The sequence below is a fragment of the Sturnus vulgaris genome, chromosome 1 (genome assembly GCF_052056855.1).
Source record: "Sturnus vulgaris isolate bStuVul1 chromosome 1, bStuVul1.hap1, whole genome shotgun sequence".
Taxonomy (NCBI): domain Eukaryota; kingdom Metazoa; phylum Chordata; class Aves; order Passeriformes; family Sturnidae; genus Sturnus; species Sturnus vulgaris.
Genome location: NC_142243.1, coordinates 154,419,666 through 154,445,673, shown reverse-complemented (window position 1 = coordinate 154,445,673; position 26,008 = coordinate 154,419,666). Strand labels below are relative to the sequence as shown.

Sequence of the window (26,008 nt, the reverse complement as noted above, 5' to 3'; positions counted from 1 at the left end):
TTTTTCTTTGTTTTCATTTTTTTACACCCAGTTTTTATGGTTACCCCAAATAACCCCAGGAGCAATTCAAGGCTTTCTGCTGAGCACTCGGTGATAACTCCCCTGGAACCAGCTACTCCCATGCTGCTTCCCTTGCCTCTGGTGTCAACTTAAAGGATATTTCATGACCCAAATGGTCTCTCCCCACGACATTGATGACTGTAGGACCAGGATGAAGTTATTCAGAGCGTAGAGCAGAGAATTTGAAAGATAAATGTGGCTCACGCTCATCTAATCCATCCTCAGATCAATGTCAATGAAAAGTGATTAGAAAATGGGAAAGCTGTCTTGTTTCTTTAGAGAATGGTAAATTTTCCTTTCCTTCTCTGAAACAAGTAGCTGCATTTCTTTCATTTTATGCTACTGAACTACAAAGATATGCTTTTTCTTTTTTTTTTTTTTTTAATTTTCATTTAGGAGAAAAACGGAATAAAAGGAAGTGGCTGGCTTTGTTCAGAATTTCATTAAATTAAATTGGAAAAAAAAAAGTAGAAATAATTTGTGGTTTTAACTTGGAAATCAGTTAGGAAACTTGAAATACCCAGCATTTGCTGGACTATAAAAATTTCTCTTGTGCTTCTGTATTCCCTGAAGTTCATCCATCCTGAAGGGGTGGCTGTGAGACAAATTCAGCTGAAGGTGAACAGGCTCAGGATCAAGGAAGTCTTTTACTGACTCCAGAAAAGCCTGAAGGCTGCACAGAACACCTGTGGTCCCACCAGCATGAGGAACAGGCTGTTTTCCAGAGCATCCTTGCTGTTAATCCAGCTGGTCCAATCCTAACCTTTTTTTTGGGACAATGCTATGGTCTGTGAAGAGCCCACCTGGAGGACTAAATTCCCTAAAATGCTGAAAACTCTCAAAGCTGCCTCATGGGGAAAACTAGGGATCCAGGAGAGCACCCAAAGCACGATTTTTCATAGAGTCTTTTATTTAGACTCTATAAAGAATTAATTAGATTTCAGAGTATAAAAATCCAGCAGTTTCAATGTGCTGGTGGCACTGCTGGTGTTGGAGCAGAGGATACAGGGAACAGGTTTCTCTGGGACAAATTTTGTCCCCTAATTCTTGGGATAAAAGGTGCTGGATTGATCTGCAGGAGGAGGTGAACATCTAATTGATGGTGTATTTTGATACCTGGGAGCTGGCAGATGGTTTATGGCTGACTGAATTAAGATTTGACGTCATTTTCATAACAGAATTTATTGTGGTAATTATCAGACTTTATGCAGAGCTCCTCCCTATAAAAGCTGCACTAATTGGTCTGTTAAAATTTGCCTTTAAGCAGTGCAGAGAAGATTAAAGACGTGGCACAAAGACATCCTTCCCAAAAGTGGAGCTTCCCTTGCAGAGGGACACCCAGCCAACAGATTCCAAATTTTCCAATTCCTGTAGCAGAGAACACCAGGGAGACACAGCCCTGCGTGAGGATGAGCTGCAATATTGATCAATATTCATAAAAACATAGAATGACAGAATTCCAGAATGGATTGGGTTGGAAGGGACATTAAGATCATCCCATCCCACCCCCCTGCCATGGGCAGGGACAACTCTCACTACCCCAGGTTGCTCTAAGCTCTGTCCAGCCTGGCCTTGGGCAATTCCAGGGATGAGGCAGCCACAGCTTCTCTGGGCAACCTGTGCCAGGGCCTCACCACCCTCACAGGGAAGAATTTTTTCCCAATATTCCATCTAAATGTGCCTTCTGTCATCTTAAAACTCTTTGCCCTTGTGCTGTGACTCCATGCCCACTTCATGTTCCTTTTTTCTCAATGCTCCATTAGGTTGCCAAAGCCAGTGCTGGTGGAATGAGCCAATCCCCAGATGTCCAAAGAGGAAAGCTAAGAAAAATTTCATTGTGAGAGAAGAAAGTGAGGAATCGAGACAAAAACACTGTCCAGAAGGAAATAAGGAAATGTTAGGCAGAAAAAAACTTTATACCTTTATAAAATGGGATTTGGAGCAGGCGTTTTTCAGGATCAACAGAGATTTGGGATGGGATTTGAGAGTTGTGTTTTTTTCCCAGAGAAGCTGTGGCTGCCCCATCCCTGGAAGTGTCCCAGGCCAGGTTGGATGGGGCTTGGAGTAATCTGAGACAGTGGAAGGTGTCCCTGCCCATGGCAGGGGGGTGGGATGAGATGATCTTTAACATTCCTTCCAACCCAAACCATTCTGTGATTCTATGAATTAATAAACTGAGTCCAGATCCTGCATGTGAGCTGCAGGGCAGGAGCCAAAGCAAGAACCATTGCAGCTGCAGGGAGCTGGATGTGGCAGGGAGCTCATCAGCAAGAAGGAGAAAATCCAAGGAATTTGCAGAGCTCTGTCCAGTGCTGACCTCGGCACAAGCAAAGAGCTGCTCTTTAAAATAAATGCCAATAGATGCTGGCAGGAAAAGGAGGATGTGGATGTGATTCCAGCTTCTCTAATGGAGCTGGATCAAAGGATTCCTGCTGAGGGGGAAGGCAGGAGCGTCACTTCCAGCGCTATCAAAGCGTAGGAGAAGCAAAACCTTGGCTTTGTAAAAAGCCAACAAAACCCTCTCAATGTCCAGCCCCAACCCTGGAATTTCTTCAGCAATTAACTCCCAGGGAGCAGCAGCGTTGGTGATGTTAAACCCAGAGAACAAAGATCTGCACAGGAAAAATATTCCTTGTGTAGTACAAAGCAGCTTGAAAATTACCACTACTCTGCTTTAATGTGAAGAACTCTCAGCTACAAGAATTCAGACCTGGGTAACTGTGTATTTAGGAGGAAAAAGGGGAAGAAATTGAGTGGTGGAGCCTGCAGTCTGCCAGGCAAAGGTCAGGCTTTGAAAGGGAGAAACAAACTTGCAGCAAGGTCTTCCAACAATGGGATTTTTTCTTTCTCTGGCAGCAATTGGGGAAGTAAAGAAGGAGTCAAAGTGATGGGAGTGATTAGGAAGGAAGAACTCTGCTGTCTCTGTCAGTCCCAAGCTAACACTCCAATATACATCCAAAATCTGCCTTTTATAAAGAGAGATTTACAATCCATGTGGAAGCCACTCACTGCCTATTTCAGCCTTAAAAATGAGGGTCTGGTGCATCCCAGACACCAAGAGAGCTTTAAATTTTCATCAGGATGCCTGGTGGGAGTGGCTGGGTATTCTGATGCAAATGCTGCTGTGATTGTCTCCAAGTTTTGGTTCCTTTGATGCTTCCTGGTTGCAAATAAGCTGTCAGGGGGATAAATATTCCAAACACAGAGAGCTCATTCAGTTTTCTTCTCAGGGGCTACACCAGCTTCCAGTTTGGTCTGGGATTAAATGGAAGGGCAACAGTGTGAAACCCCCACAGGTTTGGGAGGAGGGTGAGCACAGCAAACCAGCTGCTCCTGAGGTGCTATTTTCAGATTCTTCCATCTCTTCAGGTGGACAGAAAAAATCTGTCCCAAATTCCAGCAAGACAGGAGCGAAGAATTCCTGCCTACAACTCCAAAACTTCCTTCTGAGTAAGGAAAAAAAAATCACCTCCACCTTCCTTGCTTCACTTGAAGACTAAAAGGGAGAAAAAATTTAGCACAGATTCTCCAGAGTGGGATACCTGCCAGGATCATGATACAGAGATCCATCAGTGCATTAAAAACCCAACTTTTCAACTTGGCTGTCATCAGATCTTGCTGGATGCCATCCTGCTCCCATCTTAATTCCCTAGAATGGAAAAATTAACTTTGGGAAATAGTGTCTACATGCCTGATCAGCCCATACAGCCACAAATCACAGAATTCCAGAATAGTTTAGGTTGGAAGGGATCTTAAAGATAATTTTATTCCACCCCTTGCCATGGGCAGGGACACCTTCCACTATCCCAGGTTGCTCCAAGCCCTGCCCAACCTGGCCTTGGACACTTCCAGGGATGAGACATCCAAAGCTCCTCTGGTTAACCTGTGTCAGAGCCTCACAGGGATGAAATTTTCCCAATATCCCATCTAAATGTCCCTCCTTCAGCTTAAAAGCCATTTTGAGTGTGACCACGTTTTTCTGCTGCAGGAATGAGGTGGCCAAGGCTTGAACACCACCTGGATGTGTGGTCCTGTGTGCTTTGAACATGGATCCTGCTGGAAAATGTGATTTTAATCAGGAATAGTTGAGGGTGCTTCCAGTGGGAGCATTTTAGAGTAGAAGTACAGACAAAAGAAACTATGTGTCACATGGAATAAATTTTATGTAAGAAACTGGAAAAGAAAATATTGAAAAATCCATGTTTATTCCCCAAAAAAGGGCAATTCTCTATTACTGAACTCTGAGGCTCAACTTAGTTCACCATTAAGAATGAGCTTTGGTTTTCAGCAAAATAACTGCAGTGAAACAATAGCTGTGGCCAGTGCCACATTCCTGGGAATGGAACATGAGCAAGATTCAGACCTGGCATTCCAGGAACTGTCCTACTTCCCAAAATTCTCTGCCAGACCAGCCCCACTCATCAGGAAGCTGATGGCAATGGGGACACCCCAATCCCAGAGGGATGTGCATCAGGATTCCTCAGCCACAGGTTGATGGAAAAGCAGAATTCATCCTCAAATCTGTCTCCACTTAAAATTCCCTACAACTCCCTGGAAGGAGGTTGTGTCCAGGTGGGGATCAGTCCCTCTTCCCAAGGGATTGGACAAGAGGAAGTGACCTCAAGTTGTGCCAGGGGAGGTTTAGTTTGGATATTTGGAAAAATTTCTTCACTTGTCAAGAGAGTTGGGATATTGAATATTGGAACAAGTGCCCAGGGAAGTGGTGGAGTCACATCCTGGGAGGAATTTTTAGTTGTGCCACTTTGGGACACAGTTTAGTGGTTGGACTTGATGATTTTAGAAGCCTTTTTCAACATTAATTGTTCTGTGAATCCCTGATTATGTTTCCAGCTCTGCCAGCAACTTCTCTGGGACAGTGAGCAAAGGCCATTTTTCTTTATCAAGTGTACACAGCACTAACACTCATCCCAAGTTTCCATCTGTCAGGATACCTAAAAAGGAGGAACATATGCTTGTATAAACCTTTGTGTCTTGGATGAAAACCCCTCAAAAAGGGGTTCTAAAAATCATATTTTACCCTTGAAGTTAGAGAAATTCTCAACAATAAATAAATGTGATGGTTGAATTTTCTACCCTTTTTCCTAAAGAGACTGAAAATCTGTTCCTTCATCCCAATCTTCTCTTGGTGTTTCCTTAAAATCTGACAAAAAATTTAGGAGTTCATGTGAAAGGAGCTTTGTGTTTAGTGTGATACAGTAAGCACACCGGAGTACTGGGGGGATGGCATTTACATTAAAATCCCTAAAAAATTGATCCCTAAAAATTCCAGCACCATTCCTAGGAATCTCCATAGGATGCCTGTCCTGTGCAGACATTTAGGTCCAGTTTTATCAGCATTTTCTGACCTTGGAGCTGAGGGAGGAGAGAGGAACAGCAGGATCAGGACAAGCATCATATCCTGGAAAGGACTGAGGACAATGGCACATGCTGCCAGGAGAGGTTGGGGAAATGCCAGGCTTGGGGAGAGACCTGGGAGCTTGACTTGGTGGCTGTTTGTTTAAAAGGGAAATCAGAGAGAAGAGCAATGCAGGCTGGACATGGAGCAGACCCAGGAAATATCCCTTCTGCTCTGGGATGAGGAAGGGTTCAGGGGTACTCCAGAATCCTGGTGACCTTGTTCATGCCCACAAAGGCACAGAGCTTTCTGCTGGTTAAGGGATTCATGTCATGGAAGGGGTTGGGATAGGTCCAGGATGCTCTGCAATTCAAATGAAAGCCAGACTTACACTAAGGTTTGTTTTATCACTGCCACCAGAAGAAACACTCCATCATTTTATAACTTAAACATACATAAAAGAGAAAACATTCTTTTGTTGCTCCTTTAATCCCTGTTATCTGTTCTTTGCCTTCTCAGGGCGAGCTGAAGATAAGGCCTGAGTTCCAATGGGGTCCTCAGCAGCAAATGGTAGAAAAAGGGCTGGAAAAAAACCTATTTATTTGACTTTGTATTGCTCTGCATGTTTATTAAACCAATACCCACTCCTGACTTGCCAATCCTGCTCTTCACAAGCTCCCCCTTTCCTGTTACATCCGAGCAAAAATTCCCAACTTGAAAAATATTCAGTCAATATGCAAAAGCCACCTCAGTACCTCCTTCAGCAGCTCAAAGCTCTTTGAAGCTGATAGCAGCAACTTTAATTCTACATAGATGCATCTCTGAAATACTAAAACCTTCCCAATCTATAAACCCCTCCTGCAAATAGACCACAGATTAGCTTTTACACTGGATTTATGCATTTTTTTGGATTTATAGCTGCATCGTACTGAAATAACTGCAAAAAAAGCCCAGAAAGATGGCACTGAATGAGACACTGGGATTCTGGGCCAGGCAGGATTTTTTGATCTGAACCTGTAGATCCACTGCCTGTCACTGTGCTACACTGGCCAGCCCATAATGACACCTTGCCACATGCAATGAAAGCGGGATTTGCTGGGGTAACATCTCTGGAGCTCAGCACAGCAGTGCTGTGAGGTCAGGACACAGACCAAAGGCTTTGTGGTGCTCTGCTTCCCTCCAAAAAAAAACCCCAAACCTCTTTTTCTATCACCCTCTGAGCTCTGCTCTTGTCTCCAAGGGAGTCCCATCAAAACGAGCCCCAGCAGTGCCACATCTGCCACCTTGCAGGGGGTGCTGCATCCTGGGTCTGCCTTAGGATGGAAAAGACCCCCAAGATCACTGATCCAACTGTTAACCCAGCACTGCAAAGGCCACCACTAAACCGTGTCCCCAGGTGCCACATCCACACCTCCAGGGATGGTGACTCCACCACTTCTCTGGGACAGCCTCCTCCAATCTTGGCCACCCTTTCACTGAACCGATTTTTCCAAATATCCAACCTGAGCCTCCCTCTGGTGCAACTGGAGCTGGTTCATCTCGTTATAGCACTTTTTACCTGAGAGGGAAGACCGACCCCCACCTGTCCTGATCCTCCTGTCAGGAGTTTTAGAGAGTATAAACTCCTCCCTGAACCTCCTTTTCTCCAGGCTGAGTCCTCCCAGCTCCCTCAAGTGCTCCAGACCCTTCCCCATCTTTGCTGCCCTTCTCTCTCCATCCCCTCAATGTCTTTCTTGTCACGAGGGGCTTTGATTACAAATCACCACGAATTGTTATAATTAGTTCACCTTGCCTCTCTCTCTCCTTAGTGCAGGAAATTTAATTTCTTACTGTCAACCTGGCTTTGCTGCTTTGTTTTTCTCTTCAGCTGGAGCTGTAAGAATTCCTTGCAGCCTTTCAGTCCTTGCCCAGCTGGCTGAGAAACATGGCAGGTGCCATCTGCCTGCTCTTCCTTACTTTATTATCTACAACACCAATGATTACAGAGGCTCCTGATAATTTTTTTCCAGTCCCAGATCTCCGCCCCTATGAAAGGCTGAGAGGTCCTTCCCTAAGTCTGTCTCCTTTAAAAGAGTCCCCTTTTCCCTGGAACTTTGCTCCTGTCAAGGAAAGACATGGATATGACAGGATCACAGAACGGTTTGGGTTAGCAAAGATCATAAAAATCTTCTCATTCCAACCCCTGCCATGGGCAGGGACACCTTCCACCATCCCAGGTTGCTCCAAGCCCCTTCCAACCTGGCCTTGGACACTTCCAGGAGCAGCCACAGCTTCTCTGGGTAACCTCTGCCAAGGCCTCAGCACCCTCAGAAGGAAGAATTTCTTCCCAATATCCAATCCAAACCTGCTCTCTTTCAGGTTAAAGCTCTTGCCCCTTGTTGGTTGTCACAGTCTTGTCACTACATGACCTTGTCAAAGTCACTCTCCAGCTCCTGTAGGGACTGAAAGGCCACAATAAGCTCATCTAGGAGCCTTCTCTTCTCCAGGCTGAACAATCCAAATTTTCTCATCCTTTACTCACAGGAGAGATGCTCCAGGCCTTGGAGAACCTTCATGGCCTTGTCTGGACTCACTCATTTACACATGCTCACATCACAGGTGATCAGCTGTCACAAATAACCTCCATTTAATAGGCTCCAATCCCCAAAATGTGCTCACAACATCACACCTGAAATCCCACTGCTGTGGCCATCCTAAATATCCCATCACTGCCACCTTGGCCTCTGCCTCAGCCCCACAAGGAAGGGGAGATGCTTCCCCTCTTTCTGCCCTCTCCAGATTTCCTTATGGCCAATCCAATTTCCAGTTCCTACCTAGGAGTGGATGAAAAGGGCACAAAGGGATGACCTGGAAGGGAATGCCAAGAACAGACACAAGGAAAACAACACCATGGACAGACATGGGGACACAGACATCCTCCTCCTGGGCTGCTGTGTGGTGCACGTGTGGTTTTTGCAACATGCATGGCAGAAAACCGATTTCCTGCTGTTTCCCATGTTCCTGCTGGCACCAGAGGGCTTCTGGAAGTGTCTGACTAACCTTGCTGTCCGTTGTTGGAGACTCCTTCTCCTTCTCTGCGTGCTGGAGTTTTCTGTTCAGGTCCTGGAACATGTCTTGGTGACGTTTCCTTGTGTGCATGATTTTCTGGAGCAAACACAAAGGGCCACAGGTCAGCAAACCCTGCTCATAGGAACCCATCCTCCTACCAGAGTTAAATCATTAAATCCCAGCCCTGTCTCCCTGCAGGTCCTTGAAATACCTTCAGCATTTACTGAGGACCCACTGCAGCACTGCCTTTATTTTCAAAATAAGATGGGGAGAGAAAGTGGAAAATACTAATTTTTGACCTAAAAAAACCCCCTTAAACTTGCAACAATCGAATTTTTATGCTGTGGAATTTGAGCTTGACTGTCAATGTCCTAAAGAAGGCTTGCTGCCCTTCTTTAACTGATACCTGTCCCCTTGCCCAGCCTTCCCTCAGTTTGTCACCTCTCTAAGTTCAGAGCTCACCCAAACATGTAGAATTTGGATAATTTCATTAGAAACTATTCCACAAACTCATTTTCTTTTTAATTTGACCCATCTGCATTTCACTTCTACCTTCTGCTGCCCAGAAGGAGAAGCAGGACAATTTTTAGAAGGACTTCCCTTTCCATGTATGAGCAGGCTGAATATGGATTCCTGTGCTCTGGCAAAGGTGAGATAATTGGAGAGGGTGGCTCAAAAAAATTTGGGACCAACACTCAGAAAGGGATGCACTCACCTCAAAATCTAACTCTGCGTACCGGGATTTCCGCCTCTGGGTATTTGGGAGAGAAAGAGATGGGTAAAGGTTAGTAAGAGGTGAAAACAGGAAAAGTCCTCCTCCCCTTTTTCCTACACCTTTAACGTGTTTTTCTGGCTCTTCACGATGGGAAGTGCCAATTATTTTGAGTTATTGAATCATTTACGTTGGAAGGGATTTTAAAATCAACCAGTTCCAACCTCCTGCCATGGGCACAGACACTTTCCACTATCCCAGGTTGCTTCAAGCCCTGTCTAGCCTGCATCACTGGGGTTTTCTCGTCTGTATCATGACTGAAACCATCAAAATGGGAAATAGAGCAGAGGATATTAAGGGGAAAAGATAAGGCAGGCCATGTGCCTGGCATTAAAATGAACAGTCTTTGACAAATTAATGATTTTTTTTGACTTTGCAGCACCTGTAGGGCTAAAAGTAGTTGATCCAGCAATGGAAGTTGTGACATCACATTCCAAAATATGATCACACGCCAGCAGTCCCTCAAGGTAATATGACACTGGCATTGCATCCTGGGCTGCATCTTCCCTAAAGTTCTTTTCAAGCCCCTGGAGGGGCCAAATTGAAGGCAGAACACCACCCTGGGCTGAGAACAGCACTGCAACTTCCACGCTCACCTCCAAGGAGCTCATGGAGAGGGTGGAGACGGTCTCGCTCTTGGACACCACACCCGAGTTCCCTGAGTCACCCGTGTCACACAGGCTGTTGGGAATCTGTGACTCGTTGGAGATGCTCTGTGGAGCCAGCTGCTGCTGCTGCTGGGCCATGGAGGAACCCTGCACCTCGCTGCACGCCATGGCCACCGGCTCCCGCGGGGGACTCTTGACCACGAAGCCGGGGTCGGTGGCCATGCTGAGGTGGATGAGCCGTGTCTGAGGCATCTGGTCGATGTTGATGCTGTATTTGCTCTCATCTTTGGGTTTGGCCCTCAAGGTGGACGTGTTGGTGGGCAGGATCACGTAGCTGGTGTCCAGGGTCTGCTCCTGCGCCCGCGAGAGCTCCGAGTCCAACTTCTTGAAGATGTCCCCGTCGCAGATGTAGATGGATTTCGGCGGCTGGTTCTTGTCCTTCTTCAGGGTGAGGGAGTGGTTGCTGAACTCGTTCAGGTTGATGGCCCCCAGGTAGTGTGGGGAGCCCTGAAGGTGCATCTTGGAGACGTTGGCTGGAAGACTGTTGAAGTTGGATGAGCCTTTCTGGTGGTTGAGTTTCAGTTTCTCCTCGTCGGGCAGCGACGGGCGCTTCAGGGTCCCTGTGATGGTGGAGGTTCTGCACGTGGTGATGTCTTTGTTCAGCACTGGGGAGACACAGAAATGTCCTCAGAACCTCACCTGGGGTTTGGTTGACACATCAAGACACCTCCCACAGCCGCTCCCCGCCAGCACCTCTCCCAAGGAGGCACCACAATGTTAAACCTCATTTATATTTTTAAAATCCAGGATACTGGAGGCAAAATTAAAGCTAGGGAGGAAAAAAAAACTTTGTTATTTTGGGAGAGTTCTCTGTGATGTGAGTTTTCCGACACAACCATGGCCAAAACTCTCATCTAGGCCAACATATTGATAGCAATACATTGAAAGCCAAAGGGATTTTTAGATATTTAGTACATCTAATATATGCATGTATATATGAAATCTATACATTATTAGCCTGTGGAGTAGAATTCTTTAAAATAAAAGGTTGGTTTCATGTAAAGAAATTATTTTGATTCAGGAAATAGCTGAAATACAACATTATTAATGATTCATACAACTATAACAATATACAACTATGGCCTGGGCTGGAAGAGAACTTAAAAGATCATCGAGTTCCAGCTCCCTTCAAATTAAATTTTTTGTATTAACTCACTAAATTACCTCAGGTTGTCCCTTTCCCTTAACAGTTCCAGTGTTAATAAATTGTTATTCTGAAACACACCATATTTTGTTACGAATTTCAAACTGTTCTTCAAAAAATCTTACATTCCAGTAATCATGGTAAGCTTTTGTGAGAGCTCATTATTTAGCAATTTTTGATTTCCCTTCAGGAAAGTAAGTGGTGATGGGAATATTCCTTAAAAAGAGAGGAAAACTTTAAACTGAGGAAGAAGTGAACACGTCATAAAGGACATTTGGACACTCATTCCCACACAACACTAACAAAAAAACCCACAAACACATTTGCCCCTCCTCCAGGCTTAATAATCTATAGCTCAGTTGATTTCAGGCTGCAACAAAGATCTTGGGAAAATAACAACGTCAATGTCTCCATTGGGTGGAAAAACAGAAAATCATGGAAAGCAGACTGTGGGGCAGGGATGAAGTGTTGTTGGCTACTTACCTAAGATTTCAGCACAGGAAAAGAGAAAGAAATACACGTTCCCCTTTCACCCACCTCAGCAGGAAATAAAAATTGATAAATGTATTTTTTTTAGGAGCAGGGAGAAGGATTTTTGGGGTGAGCTGACGTTATTCAGCTGCTCCATATGGGACAGAGGAGGGATGTGGGCATCCCATGGCACTGAGGACACATTGATTTTCCTACCCCCTCCAAGTGGGAGTGAGGGAAGATCAAAGCTCCCCCCCCTCCCAAAATTACAGAGCAGGCAAGGCAGGATGAGCAGGGCACCAAGGAGAATAAAAAAAAAAAAAAAAAGTCTGAAAACTCTGGCAGCCATGATCATCCTGGCATTGCTGGGATAAATCAGAGCAAGTCAAACCCTTCCCTTGGGAGTCCCAGCAAGGCTTATTGATCCAGGCTCTTCCCCATGCTCACATCAGCTGCAGAAAATAGGCTTGGAGAGGTTTCCACTTGGCAATCTCCAAGCATGGAGCAGAGTGAGCCTTCAACATTGAGCCCTGGAGCAAATCCTGCCAATGTGAGGGGGTTATGAGTGGTCTCAGCCACATCCCCAATCCATCACAAGAGGGGAGATGGTGCCTCCAGGAGAAATGATGGCCAGAAACCATTGGACAGGTTCCTGGTTGCTATTATTCAATTAGCAGAGTGCATGGGATGATGCACCACTCCAAAAAGGTCTCTGAAATGAGGTTTATTATTAACTACTTATCTTGGCACAATCTAATAGCACTTTATGAGAGGAGGAGAATTTCCAGACAGACAAATACAAATTGTAGAGCTGGATACTGGAAAAGGAGGGGAAGTTTAGGCTGTTGGCAAGCTGCTGATCCAGGGGCTCCTGCCCTGAAATTACGTGAAACAAATCATTCCCTTCCTCTGGGAAATTCGGTTTGGGATTAAGAGGTGTGGTGGCAGATGCAGAAAGGCTCCTCCAGAGGAGGAATCTGGGGTCTGCAGTGGTTTACAGCTGACTCTGTAGCTGGTGAATATTCCCTGAGCATCCCCTCGACTCAGACATGGCCCCACACACACGTTTTTCACACGTGATTTTTTTGGGACTGAGATATTTGATGTCAAAAGAGAAGAGGGGAGATAAATGAGAAGAGGCTGACAGCTAGAAATTAGATTAGAGTGTGTGAGACAGAAAAACAGAAAGAAAAAAAAAAAGGACAGACCCTGAAAAGAGATAAATGGACAGAAAGAGACCATGAAATAAGATATCACAGGGGTAAGTGAGATAAATATACTGTGACTGTGATAAGCACAGGGAGAGGGAGTGAGGCAAAGAGAAGGACAGGAAAAGATAAATAAGATATAGATAGATATTAGACAGATAAATGATAGTGACAGTGACAGACAATACACAGAAACACAGTGACAGGGACAAATGTTGACAGACAAATACATAAATAACAGGTACAGTAAGACAGACAGCTGAGGACAGAGATAAATAAGTGATTGCGAGACAGAACGAAAGAGATGAATTATAGATAAATACATTAGAAGCAGATAAATAAATGATAGATGAGATAGAGAAAAAGATAAATGGAAAGGACAGGTAGATGTTTATAGAAAGAGAGAGGAGGGGAGACAGAAAAAAGGCAGGGCAGGGAAAGAAGGAGAGAAAGAAAGAAGGAAAGAAGACAAGAAAAAAGGAAAGAAGGAAGGCAAGAAAGAAAGATTAATAAAAAGAGAGAGAAGCTTTGTGATAGTGGTAACTGAACACAGAGTGTGCTGTCCTTGGCTTGGGAAGATCCTGGTTTGGAAGATATGAATTATGCAATTTCCAAGCAAGCTGGTATTTCTCTTGCTTGGCAGAGGGGAGAAGTCTGGGATGGCAAATGAAAGCCTCAATATCTACAAAAGGGTATGAAAAAACTTCAGCCAACAGGTCAGGCATGCCAGGACCAGGAGAGGATGAGACCTACAGAGAGGAACAGGCAGCCAGGGAGAATCCAGGCAGCACAGACACCTCTGGGATTACTGGGAAAAGGGGCTGTCAACTCATGCACATCCTCAGGATCCAAAGGAACCTGTGTGACAAACACACAGCAGAAAAAGGAGCAGGCAGAGGAGGAGAGATCCAAACACTTCCAGGTGCACAGAAGAGCCTGGAGCCAGGTGGAGTGGTGGGAAGGCTCTCCAGAATCCAGACTTTCTACAAAGACACCCTTCATGAGCACAGAGCTGCCTGAGGTTGGTGTGACCCCCTTGGGCAGGGGCTGCTGGAACAAAGAAGGATCACAGCAGGAAGAGATGGATCCCATCTCTTCTTCCTTGATGCTCTTCTCTGCCACAGTGTTAAATGGCAAAAAAACAATTCCTCAGAGTCAAGGCTTGGTCTCAGCTAAAAAGCCAATATAGCTACAGGGAAATAGGAAAAGCAAAGGGAGAATTTGGGGTGCTGCTTTCTTTTGGCCAGGGTTGAAAGGAAAAGCAACTCACTAGAGGACATGCAAGGCACCAAGACACAAACAAAGGAAAGAGAAAGGGGAAAAAAATGGCCTAGTTCAATCCCCAAACCAGGTCACTTGCTGATTCTCACCTGTGATGTGCTCACCTGATCTACAAGCCATGTCCACGTCCTTCTCGAAATCGGTCTGAAAGACAGAGAACACAGAGGATGTGGTCAAAAGGTGATGGAGAGGAAAACTTGGAAAATGCAAAACCCTCACTTTAATTAGTGAGATGGGCACAGCCTTTGCCAGGAGAGTGGAGGAGAGAGGTTTTGCTTGGATTTTCAAATACGGAAAACACACCACGTTTTTCCACCTGTTGGCTTTTGAATTTTATCACTGATAAAGCTGGAACATTGCTTTTCAACTGAGGTTCATTTGTTCATCTACTCATTTATTCCTGAGCTGCAGATTAAAATATCTTGCTGAACACATTTATGAACACTCCTAAAAAACCAGAGAAAAGGTTCCTGGCCCAAACTGTTTTGGATATATCACTCCACACATAATTTTAAGTGGATTTCCCACCCTTTATTAGAGAGATCTGGGGATCCTGCTGGGAATGCTCCACCCCCACTGGGCTTTCTTGTGATCTGTCACCAAGTCACATGAAGTGGGAACAAGTCTCTGCTTCTGAAACTCTTAACACATAAAATCAATGGCTCCCACAGGCACAAAGGCTGAATAACTTTTTCAAGAGGTCTGTGCAGCCAAAGGGAACTCCTTTCTTCTCCCAGGAGGAGTTAATCCTTTTTCTGAAGCTTTGAGCAGATAACATTTCAAAGAACTGGATAAACTGAGTCACAGCAGGTCGTGAGCTTTCATGGAGTAATGGGGAAGCTGCAGACTGGCAAAAGGTAGAAGAGTTCACTGATTATTTCTGGTATCATTTCAGAAAGACGCTTAACATAATTGTATTAATGTGATGAAATGAAATCCACCTGAATACTGAGAAGAATGTGGGAAAAATCCCCATCCCCCTGGGATAAACACTTTAATACTAGCAGGTTGAGAACCAAGAGTTTGTCAACTATCTCAGCCTTCTTGATGTTAATTTCCCAGTAAATTCTTTGGGATATCAAACAAATCTGAAAAGAACAGAAGAGAAATATGACTGAACTAACATTCAAATGGGCAAATGGGATGACACAGAAAAATATAATCTCATTTTCATGATAGGAGTTCCAGAAAAATGCAGCTGAACAGCCTGCACTAGTCCTGCTGATAAATAAATGAAAGACAGGTTTATATTTAATACCAGTCAACAAGATTTTGTGGGGAAATCAGCTCTACTCAGCTAATCTCCTTTTCACTAGTTGGGCAGATTTGGAGACAAACGGAAAAGGTAACAGCAAAAATGCCATCCTGCAAAAGCTTTTGATTTCTTTTGGTGATTTTACAACAAAATAACATTGTACCCCTCTAAAAATACCAGTGAGGAGTCATCACTCACAGCCAGACTCTGCAGCTTTTTGTGCTGCAATGTGAGGGAAGTGATTGTAAGCTCCCTGCTCCTCCACACGCCCATCAGCAGTGCAGGAGGAAATGCAACATTGCTAAAAAACTTGTAGCTGACACAGAATTTTGCAAGGTGGCTGATGATGAATGGAAATGTGGAGCTCTACAGAGATGCAAAACCCTGAAACTTGGGATGGTGACAGCAGACTCACAAATACAGGTTCCACCTTTTGTTCAGGATGCTGAGAATCTGGAGGGGGTCACATAAATAATTTGTGTGATTTACAGAGGGAGAATTAAAAAAAGCTCTGGGTGTTAACTTATGGAAAAGAAAATTGAGACTGGGTGTGATTATGGTGTCTGTTACTGAAGAAGCCAAAGCACCAGGCTTGCAAGGGGCCCTCTAATTACCCACAATTAGGCAGAGAACCTGTCTGAAAAATGAGAAGACTGGATTTAAATGAGAAATGAGGCACCTGTTTTTAGTAAACACCACCGAGGTGTGGTGGAATTAAACCTCTGCTGATGTCTTGACTCCAAGATCGTGGTGTTTGAAAGGAGGCCTCGTACCCAGGCAGAAACTGCTCAGCAGAGGAGTGACTGGAAAAAAACATCACTGGGTTGTGCTGTAGCTCTAATATTAACCAGGAGCTTTTGGAAGTTGCTCAAATCCTCAGATTCTCTTAATATCTTTATCTTAACCTCTGAAATTAAATGTTTCTTGTATCAACTACATCATAACAGTGGAGCAGATGAGGGCAAAGCCCCACAGCTTATTCCTTTGCTGTTTGCAAAGGTCTTATACAACAGGACCACAATTTACAGAGCTTAAACTATTCCCAGTGAAGTGTAATTTTGAGAGAAAAAAATTCCCTCTGAGACAGCATTTTTATGATAACAACCCAAGAGACTGTGACTAAAACTGTATTAAACTACTACTTCCCAGCTCCAGCCAGGACAAGGCAGCTTGATGGGGATGAAAATGTCTGGAAGACATGGGAGGTGTATTTTGGTTCTTTATTTTTCTGTCAAAGAAAGGATCCCACCTTTCATCAGAGAGATGCCTGCAAAACCTGGTATGCATGTATGAGAACCTTAAAATTACAATGCAACACTGCTGATTTGTGTGAAAATCTCCATTTTAGGTGCTGTGTTTGCTCACGCAAAAGTTTGAAGGAAATAAGAATGGCAAATTCAGGACCTGTGGTGGACAGAGCCCTCTGCTCATCAGCTATGAGTTAAAAATTCCCCAAATCCCCCCACTAAAGGGGAAGTGGGAGATTTCCCTACCATGAGCTGAGCGTGTCCGTTCTGAAATGACCCCCCTGAGTCTCCATTGCCTTCCTCCTGACGATCCACAACCCGGCACTTCACAGCATCCTGGACCTGCAGGGACAGATTGGCAGAGGTCAGAGTCAGACCGACCAAACCACATCAAATTCTGCTGAAATCCAAAATAAAAACAGCCCTTGTTAGATCAAAAGGACACGGACCCTGCTTTAGCAGCACCCAGGCATTTCTTCCACATGGTTTATGTGTTACATATTTCACACACTGAAGAGCAACTCTGAGATCTTCCAGCAATCTGGGTCACTGCCTAGGTCGCTCCTATTTGCTTGATTTATACAGTCAGGAATGAAAATGTCCTTTATTTTGCAGCTTGCAATATGTTTGCAATGGATGCACTCGCATTAATCATTGTATTGGTGTCTGCAAAGTCTGATTATGATCCTGTAATATAAATCTGATCCCAAACTCACCGAAATAATTGGAAAAAAAGAAAATCCCGGTGACTGCAATGGGAGTTAAGTGAGACTCATATTCGTAATGCAATTAGTGGAAGGAGTTTCAGCCAAGCCAGTGGTGTAATTCCATTGATTTCATTGGCCTGACATAAGAAATTAATCTGTTTTACTTAATTTAAAGGGACTGTAAGAAGATAAAATGAATATTGAAAAAAAAGCCCCTTCCTGTCTCTGTTATTAATAGTGTCTCCGCTCCGTAGGATGAAAAGAATGAAAGAAACATAAAAGATTCATTCTTTTCTTCCCTGATATAATTCACCATTTTAAATCTCCACAGGGAGGCTGAAGAGAATTTCTTCAATTTCCTTGCCTGATTATTGCTGGCTGCATTCCCTAGCTGGAATATCAAGGTGTTAATTCCAGCACAGACTTCATCCTGCAAATCTCAGTGCATCCTGAAATGACACAAATTACTCCTTTATTGTGGCATTTTTGGAGGTAGGGTGTGAACATTCTGGAAATGGGAATTTTGGTGGTAAACAAGCAAAGCCTGACACGTTATCCCATCTCAGGCTGCCCACCAAGCTCCAGCCTGATTCACCTTCCTCCCCTCTGACCGAAAATGTCACGGGCACTTTTGTGGTCATCGTCTCCCCAAAGGCAAAAATTTGTAGGGTTAGAGAAGTTGCCAGAAGGCTGTCTGGGGACTTTTCCAGGAGATTTTTATGGGAAATGATGTTGATTAGTTAACAGGCAACGACTCGTCCCTCTCACCTCCCGCCTGAGGATGCAGTGGACCATGACGATGACAAATCCCTCCAAGGAGTCGAAGACGGCAAAAAGGATCTGGAAGAGCGCGGAGCGCCGGTCGGTGATGGCCAGGACTGCAGACATCCAGGTGAGAGCCAGCAGGGGCAGGACCACACAGGAGCTCCAGAGGGATGCCCTGCCAAGGGAGAAGGAAAGAGAGCTCAGCTCCACCTCACCCACTCCAAGGTGGGGTTCTGCTTCAGCCTCCCAACCCCAGCGGGCTGTAGAGGGTTTCTCCAGCCATCATCTCCATGTGGGGAGACCTTCCCTGAGCCCCTCTCCCAGGGAAGCAGGAAGAGGCTTTGCACACTCACACTACCCAAACAGGGGGGACAGCTTCCCAACGGTGCAGTCATGCATAAAACTGGAGGTGGGGAGGAAGGATGTGGATCCCTCCCTCCCCCTCGCACGCCCTTCCCACTCTGCCCCTAATCCACGGCTTTTCCCGAGGGAAGGAGACAAAATACAATCACTGCAGGTTGCCAAGGGGAGGGGAACAGTTGCAGCAGAGACTGGTCTGTCACGATGGCTGTTGGTACTCGGGTCACAGACACTTGGACTTCCACAGCACATGGAAGACACCAACACTGGGACGTGTCACGCTTTGGAGTGACTCAAACGGACAGGCAGAGAGCTGATGTGCAGACTGAAATATTTGTGTTTCTCCTTTCATCTACAGGTGATGGTACCCAGGACCCTGAGAACTAATACCTGACCTCATTTCCCTGTGCTCAGAAAATTTTCAGCTTTCTTGTGTGATCTCCCCAGATGATGCTTTGGGGAAATAAAAAAATAATTAAAAAAAAGCTTTTTGTTCCATGTTTGACAATTCTTGTAAGTCTATTCCCGTGTGGACATTCACTTGAGATTCAAGCCACATCTCCATTCACAAGACAGAAAACCAGACAAAACAAGTTTTCTGTGAGGCTGCCCCAGGAATCTCCACTTTAGCTGTGAATGATGGCCCTGCAAATGGGAAAGGAGCTCTTTTCCCAGGGAATCTTTAGGCATCCATCTCTCCAACCAAAAAGATTATCCCAAACAATTTTAACAGCTGACTAGGGAGATTTTAAGCTGTCACTCATCCCATCTATTGGCACCAAGAATATGAGGAGAATTTCTCTATGGGCTTTTACTGACAAACCAAAGAAGGCCTTGAATAACAAGTGGAGCTACGAGAAAACCTCCAAATACAAACAAATACAGGCAAGACAGGAAATTACAGGACAGATACCATGGAACACGTTTTGCAGTACTTACATGGGACTTGCTCACCATTTCCTGATCTATGACCAAGGGTTTAATGTTTACTTGCTGGTTACCTCACAGACCTCAGTGAGATTTTACCTGAACAAAGCTGGAGCTTGGATACAGGTTTGGACATGGCTTCATTAAGGGTTTTTCAAGGATTGTTACATCAATTCTGCAATGATCACACACTGAAGTGACAGTTTATTTTTACAGTCAGAATGAGACCCTGTTTGCAAATATTCCTACAGCCTGTCCACACTTGGATCTGTTCCTTCATGTTATTATTAAGGAATTTAATTTACTTAAGGGAGAAGGGAAATTGAATTATTTTTCTTTTTAATTAGAACAAGCATTATGAGACCTCTGTGTAAGGTAAAGGCCATGACATAATCTGATACCTTGTAATTTTATCATGGATGAGAAATGCTTTTTTTAATGCCAAGGATGAACTATAATTTCAAAGTATTATTTAAAAATACCCAAAAAATCAGCAGACAGCCCTCAACCAAACGACTCTTAAAGAGAAATTACTTATTCCATAATAAAAATACTTATTTCTCTGAAATCTGCCTCATTACACTGAAATCTCTCTTTGCTGGCATTTATGGTGTTGCTCTCATAAATCTGGCTAAGCAGCAAGTGCATGAAAGAAAAAATCAGAGAGGCAGAAAAGCTGAATAGAAAAATAAGATTTGGTTGATAAGAAACCTCTCTACACGTTTATTCCATGCAAGTATCAGCCAACACAACATGGCTGAGCAGATGAAATAATTCCAGCAGCAAGGGGAAACCATAAAATTCAATAAAAGCTGCTGGGAAAAGTCAGTAAGAGACAACTCTGCTTCCTGGAATTATCTGCTGTTCCAGAACACTCTTGGTGCACCCAATCTGTGGATGTTACTGCCACCAGTGTGCAAGAGGAAACCTGGCAATGGATCTGACCCAGGTCTGAACCAAACTTCTAAATCTGGGTGGGTTTTCCTCTCCTGAAAAGAACTGCAGACTCATAATGACAATGATCTGGATCTGGATCCAAGCTTTAGATGTAGATTTGGGGTTGTAAGGGATGCTGCTGAGAAGGTAAATTATAAGTTATGTTTCTCTTCAGCAAATGGACAGATTTGAATCCACTGGCTTCAAAACCTGCTTTAATAATTAATTGTTTGAGTCAATTTGCTCTGCCCTTCCAACCAGGTGGTGAAAACATCATCTACCCTTCCAGATCAGCAGATGACCACATATTCAGCTGGATCAAGCCAGGATTTTCCCAAGTTGTGGTGACTTACACCAGCTCAGAGTTCTGCTCTCTTTGTGATTCACCTTCCAGACGCCCCCTCAACAGCACTCATCCCTTACAAAATTGATGGAAATTCTGCTTGCTACTTAAATGCATCATCTTCATTCTCAGGCAGCAGGTGGCAACAGGTCACAGGAAATGGAACTCACTCTAATTTCATTTGCAGGGATCTGCTTAGTTTTTTAAAATATTAAACTCCAAATTAAAAGCTCCATTAAAGAAATCTGGTAAAGACTGAAATTTCAGGTGAAAACTCACGCCAAGACAAGTGGGCTTTCTGTAAGAATGCCTTAAATTCTACTTGCTGTGAGCTGAATTCATAGCAGGACTCATACTTCTACCACCTTCCCACCTGTCCCTTCTTTTAAGAGGCACAGTGAACCCTTAAGAGATCCCAGAATTACTTATAGGACCTAAGAAATATCACATGAGGGTGCTTATCACAAGATGTGATATGAAATGATCAGTTGTTATACATTATGACCACCTAATGGCTTTTCATGGATTAGCCATGATCAATAAATCCATTATTTTTATTGCTTGGGACAAAGGAATTAGCTGCAGATCCTCTTATTTATACCATTTATGACAGCCCTCAGGACAAGTGACAGCAGCATCCCATCTGAGGTTGGAAAAGACCTCTAAGATCGAGTCCAAATCTTTTTCCAGCACTGCAAAACCCAGCACTAAACCCAGCACGTCTCCAAGTGCCACATTTACACAGCTTTTAAATCCTTCCAGGGATGAGCACTCCACCATTTCCCTGGACAGCCTGTGCCAATGCTTGATCATCCTTCCAGTGAAGAAATTTTCCCAATATCCACCCTGAACTTCCCCTGGTGCAACCCGAGGCCATTTCCTTTCATTCTGTCTCTTGATAAGAGAAGACACAAACCCCAGCCTGGCTCCAACCTCCCTTCAGGGAGTGATAGAGAACTCCCAATCCTCCTTTTCTCCAGGATAAACCATCCCAGCTCCCTCAGCCACTCCTAATGTGCTCTAAAACATGGGATCTGCCATGGGAAACACTCAGCCTTATGAAAGCACACACCAGACCCTGCCCTGGCAGCAAGGATTTGGCCAAAATGATAAAATCTGTGTTTTCCTCCTTTATGTAGCTGGAAGCATGGAGAGTCTTTGTCTTTGCAAAAGAAGCAGAATAAATGGATTGCACTTAGAGGAAAGCAATGGAAAGAGCAAAAAGAATGGGTTTGGAGATAAAGATCTGCATGAAGAAAGATGATGAGTCCTGCACCCTGAGAAAAGGCAGTGCAGGGGGACACACAGGACATGCCAATAAAGATGTAAGGGGCCATTAGAAAGGGCAAAGTGATCAATTCTTTTCATTGCTCAACCCTGAAAGAGCAGCAGCAACTTAAGCTAAAGAAACAGCAGAACGAAAAAAAAAAAAAATCACTTTATAATTCAAAAACAGCTCCTGGAGAGGAGCTCTGCAAAGGGAATTGGTCACTGGGCTCAACACATAATGGATGGCTCCTTACACACCAGTGGTTCTGCTGCAGGAAAATCACAGTGCAGGGATGTGCTTTATTTATTCTCTCGTGCTTCTCTGCTCCTCTGACTTGTATTCACAGAGTTACAGAATCATGGAATGGTTTGGGCTGGAAAGGACCTTAAAAATCATCTAATTCCACCTCACTGCCATGAGCAGGGACACTTTTCACTAGACCAGGCTGCTCACAGCTCCATCCAACCTGGCTTTAAACACTTTTCAAACACTTAAAAACTGTTCCTCCAAAAAGCAAGAGTGTTGTCCCAATTTTAGGGACACTTCCAGAGCAAATCCCTGTAACTCAATGCCCATATAACCAAGATAGGAAATCTGTAACTAGAAAAGAGGGGAAATTCTGCTTGCTCTTCCCATGCAAATGCAAAAAAAGAAACACCTGCTGTGATTTATATTTTCCCCTAAAAGATTATTCTACTCCCAGTATAAATAATGCTGCAATATAAATAATTAAATTAGGGTAACAGGAAATCAAATGCCTCTAAACTTCCCTGAGCAACCTGGGCTGGTGGAAAGTGTTCATAGTGGGGGGTTTGGAATGAGATGAACTTTAGGGTCCCTCCCAACCCAACCCATTCTGTGATGATTTCATGGCACATGAGACAGGCAGGTGATGAGGCAGCTGTGGCCAGGCTACTTCAATATTCACCTTTAATTAAGGAAGATGCTGAGAGTCCAGTAAGGACTTGCAGGATCCAGGTATTATCCCCAGGTAAGAACAAGATTTTAAATTCCTTGAACCATGAGGACAACACTCTCCTGAGGAACAGTCTCCTTCCTAGACCAGCCATGCATGGAAGCACTGACTCACATTAATCCTGGAATTACAATGCAGGCAGAAAATTTGACATCCAAAACTCCCTAAGAGGATATTGAGTCAAGAAAATGGGCAAAACCCTTAGAAGGGAGATTTGACAAGTGAATTCCTAAGGATTTAAGAGGAATGATGATGATGATAAGGGTCACAAGGAACCCCTGATATTGGCTCTTGGGTGGGGTGCCTGGAAAAATACACAGTGCCAGATCTTGGGCCAATCTCTTCCCACTGGTCAGAGCCTGAGAGTCCAGATTTCCAGTGAGTTGCTTGGTAAGAATGCATAAAATCATGGAATGGGTTGGAAGAGACCTTAAAGATAATTGAATTTCAACCCCCTGCCATGGGAAGGGACACTTTCCACTAGACCAGGCTGCTCAGAACTCTGTCCAACCTGGCCTTGGACACTTTAAGGGATGGAACATTAACTTCCATCCATCCATCCATCCATCCATCCATCCATCCATCCATCCATCCATCCATCCCTCAGCACCCCCTGGTATCTGCAGTGGATTCCCTCGTTCACAGCAAGTACCAAGAAAAGCCAAGCACCTGAGACACATTTTCCATCTCTGATAAAATTATTTCCACAGGTAGCAAAGACAAATTAATTACAAGGCAACATTTCACAGGCTGAGGGTGCCCTACAGGCAGCAATAAACGGAAGGAAATGTGGGAACAGAGATCTTCTAATGGCAAAACTTGCCCAGGATCTTCTTCAGCACAGCCTAAAGGGAAGGATTTCTTTAACCTACCCCTGTCAACTCCAATTAACTCCTAACAGGTCACAGACATCCAAGGATTTCCATTTATCATTCCCCAGGTCAAGAAATCACACAATTTCCAGTACTTATTTTCCCACTTCTGTCACTTTTCTCTCCCATCAGTTCACTCTCTTTTCCCTCCTTTACACATCCCCTTCTCCAACCACATATCTCACCACAAAAATTTCCAAAAGCCACAAAAAACGGTCTAAAGGATCTATTTCTCACTCCATGCTATCCCAGAAATAAATCTCTGGAACCTATGGGAGGGAAGCTGGGGAAGGCATGAGTAACCCCAGCAGGAACAAGGCAGGAACACCCTTCATGTGCTCTGCACTAAAAAATTCCAGGTCATGGAGGAGCCAGGAGTCCTCAGGGCATTTAATCCACATTTCAAGACTCCAAAACTGAATGGCAAAGCTGCTGCAAGGTCTGGGAGGAGGGAGCTCAGCAGAAGGGGGGCAGTGGCATGAAGAATAATCAGAGTTTTGCCTTTCTGGCAACCTCATTTACCAGAAATTTGGAGAAGGAAAGCCAAGAACAGTTCAGCTGCGGGATGAAGTGGATCACAAGGGGAAATGAGTGAAATTTTTTGTGTATTCCTCGGTGTTCCCTTTGCAAGGATAAGAGCATGGGACACTTGAGGACAAACAAAAAAAATGATACTGGACACTGTCATCTGAGGTACCCAATCTGCTGGGAAACAAAACACTCAAAAATCCTCTTACAAGAACCCTCCAATTTCTATCAATCCACTTAAATTAGAGAAGCAGGATGAATAGGAGATCTGGCTTTCATATCCCTTTTTTCTCCCGATTTGGAGATGAATCAGAATTTGTGATTTATCATAGACCAATGTCAGACACTGCTGGAGAGGGACTTGAGACTGTTTAACTTTTAAAATTAATTTACTATGAACAGAAAGCCTCTCCTATTTAAGAGTCTAATTTATTAATAGTAAATCTTCTGCTGGTTTAACATTGCTGTGCAGTTGCAGGAACCCAAAAAGCAGCGAGCTGCTCGTTCCAGACTCGTGGTACACATGTCTGGACTGATTCCATCTCACCATCTCAGCTGGGCACTGCTGCAAAAGGTGAGCAAACGACCTTAGCAATGAAAAATAAATCAAATTTTGTTCAGTTCTCCATTTCCCTGAGAAAACCACAGAATCATAAAACTGTTTGGGTTAGAAGAAGCTTTAAAGAACATCTCATCCCAACCCCCTGCCATGAGCAGGGACACCTTCCAGGTGCTCTTGACTTGATTTTCTTTTATCTTTCTACATTTTGAGATCTGGCACTTGGCTGCCTCTTTTGGTTTAGATTAATTAAAGGTAGAAATTTTCAAACTGCAAACGATCTGAGACTGTTTCCCTCACACGTTTTGCATGTACTAATTTAGACATCAAAAAACCAAAGACTAGCATCACTTGAATGTGATACAGACAATACAATTTCCAAAAGGGAAGGAAAAAAGACAAACCTTCCCTTATCGTTCTCCCTCCAACCTTAACCTTTGGGAAAAAGCCAACCACATAAATAGCAACAATTTATACAGCAGAACAAAGCTCTGGCATGATTTTTTTTTCTTTTTTTTAGCTAACTCCAGCAGCATCTAAGATGAGATTTAACAGCATTTGACTTTTGTAACTCAGAGCTATGAAACACTTTAAGATTTTGAGAATTAATTCCAAGTGCTTTCAGGGGTCCAAAAGAGGCAGCCAACACTTATCAAATCAGACCTGCAGGCCTACAAGGTATTGAACTTAACTTCAGCATCTCTTAAGAGGAGAAAAAAACCCACTTAGGTGGGATTCACCGACTCACTTAAACCACACTCAGTGCTCTGCAGCCTCTGGAGGAAAGCACTCAAGCAGGTGCTCAAGTGGTTGACAAAGCTGGATTTTGGAGTCCCTGTCTACCACCAGAATTGCTGGAAATCACAGCTTTAAGTCTGGAACTCCAAGAACGGGGCATTAAACAAATTAAACACAGCTTGCAACAAATGCAGAGTCCCTTTGTCTTCCATGGGCTGCTCACATGCTTAACTCTTAAATCTAGGCATGTCAAAAAGTGCTTTTCAGGATCCAGCCCATCAGCTCCAGGGGGGTTGCAGGAGCCCTGCTCTACTCATGGCCCACAGAATGAGGTCAGGGAGAGCTGGGGGATGTCAGGGAGGTGGGCAGGGACAGGGGGAGAGAAAACAAACACGGGCTGGTGAGTGCAGGGAAATGGAAGAGGAGAAATAAAAAAAAAGGAACTGAAAAGCGAAAATGAAAACAAAAAACAACAAAAAAAAATTAAAAAAAAAAAGGAAAGTGGAAAGAAAGAAAG

The 26,008-nt window shown here is 44.1% G+C and overlaps 1 protein-coding gene across 15 annotated transcripts in view; it reads right to left on the bottom strand.

Annotated features, from left to right (window-relative positions):
• Nucleotides 1-26,008, bottom strand: part of ADGRB1 (adhesion G protein-coupled receptor B1) — a 279,870-nt gene that overhangs the window by 6,662 nt on the left and 247,200 nt on the right. For 10 of the 15 annotated variants that reach the window (XM_088179990.1, XM_088179982.1, XM_088179999.1 and 7 more), the window contains 6 exons: nucleotides 17,986-18,157; nucleotides 16,757-16,852; nucleotides 14,098-14,152; nucleotides 9,833-10,509; nucleotides 9,180-9,215; nucleotides 8,456-8,560 (listed from right to left, as the gene is read on the bottom strand). In XM_088179990.1, coding sequence (XP_088036116.1) covers nucleotides 8,456-8,560; nucleotides 9,180-9,215; nucleotides 9,833-10,509; nucleotides 14,098-14,152; nucleotides 16,757-16,852; nucleotides 17,986-18,157 — 1,141 coding nt within the window. The remainder of the gene's footprint in view (nucleotides 1-8,455; nucleotides 8,561-9,179; nucleotides 9,216-9,832; nucleotides 10,510-14,097; nucleotides 14,153-16,756; nucleotides 16,853-17,985; nucleotides 18,158-26,008) is intronic. The other 5 variants (XM_088179994.1, XM_088180067.1, XM_088180035.1 and 2 more) reach the window with 1 other exon arrangement.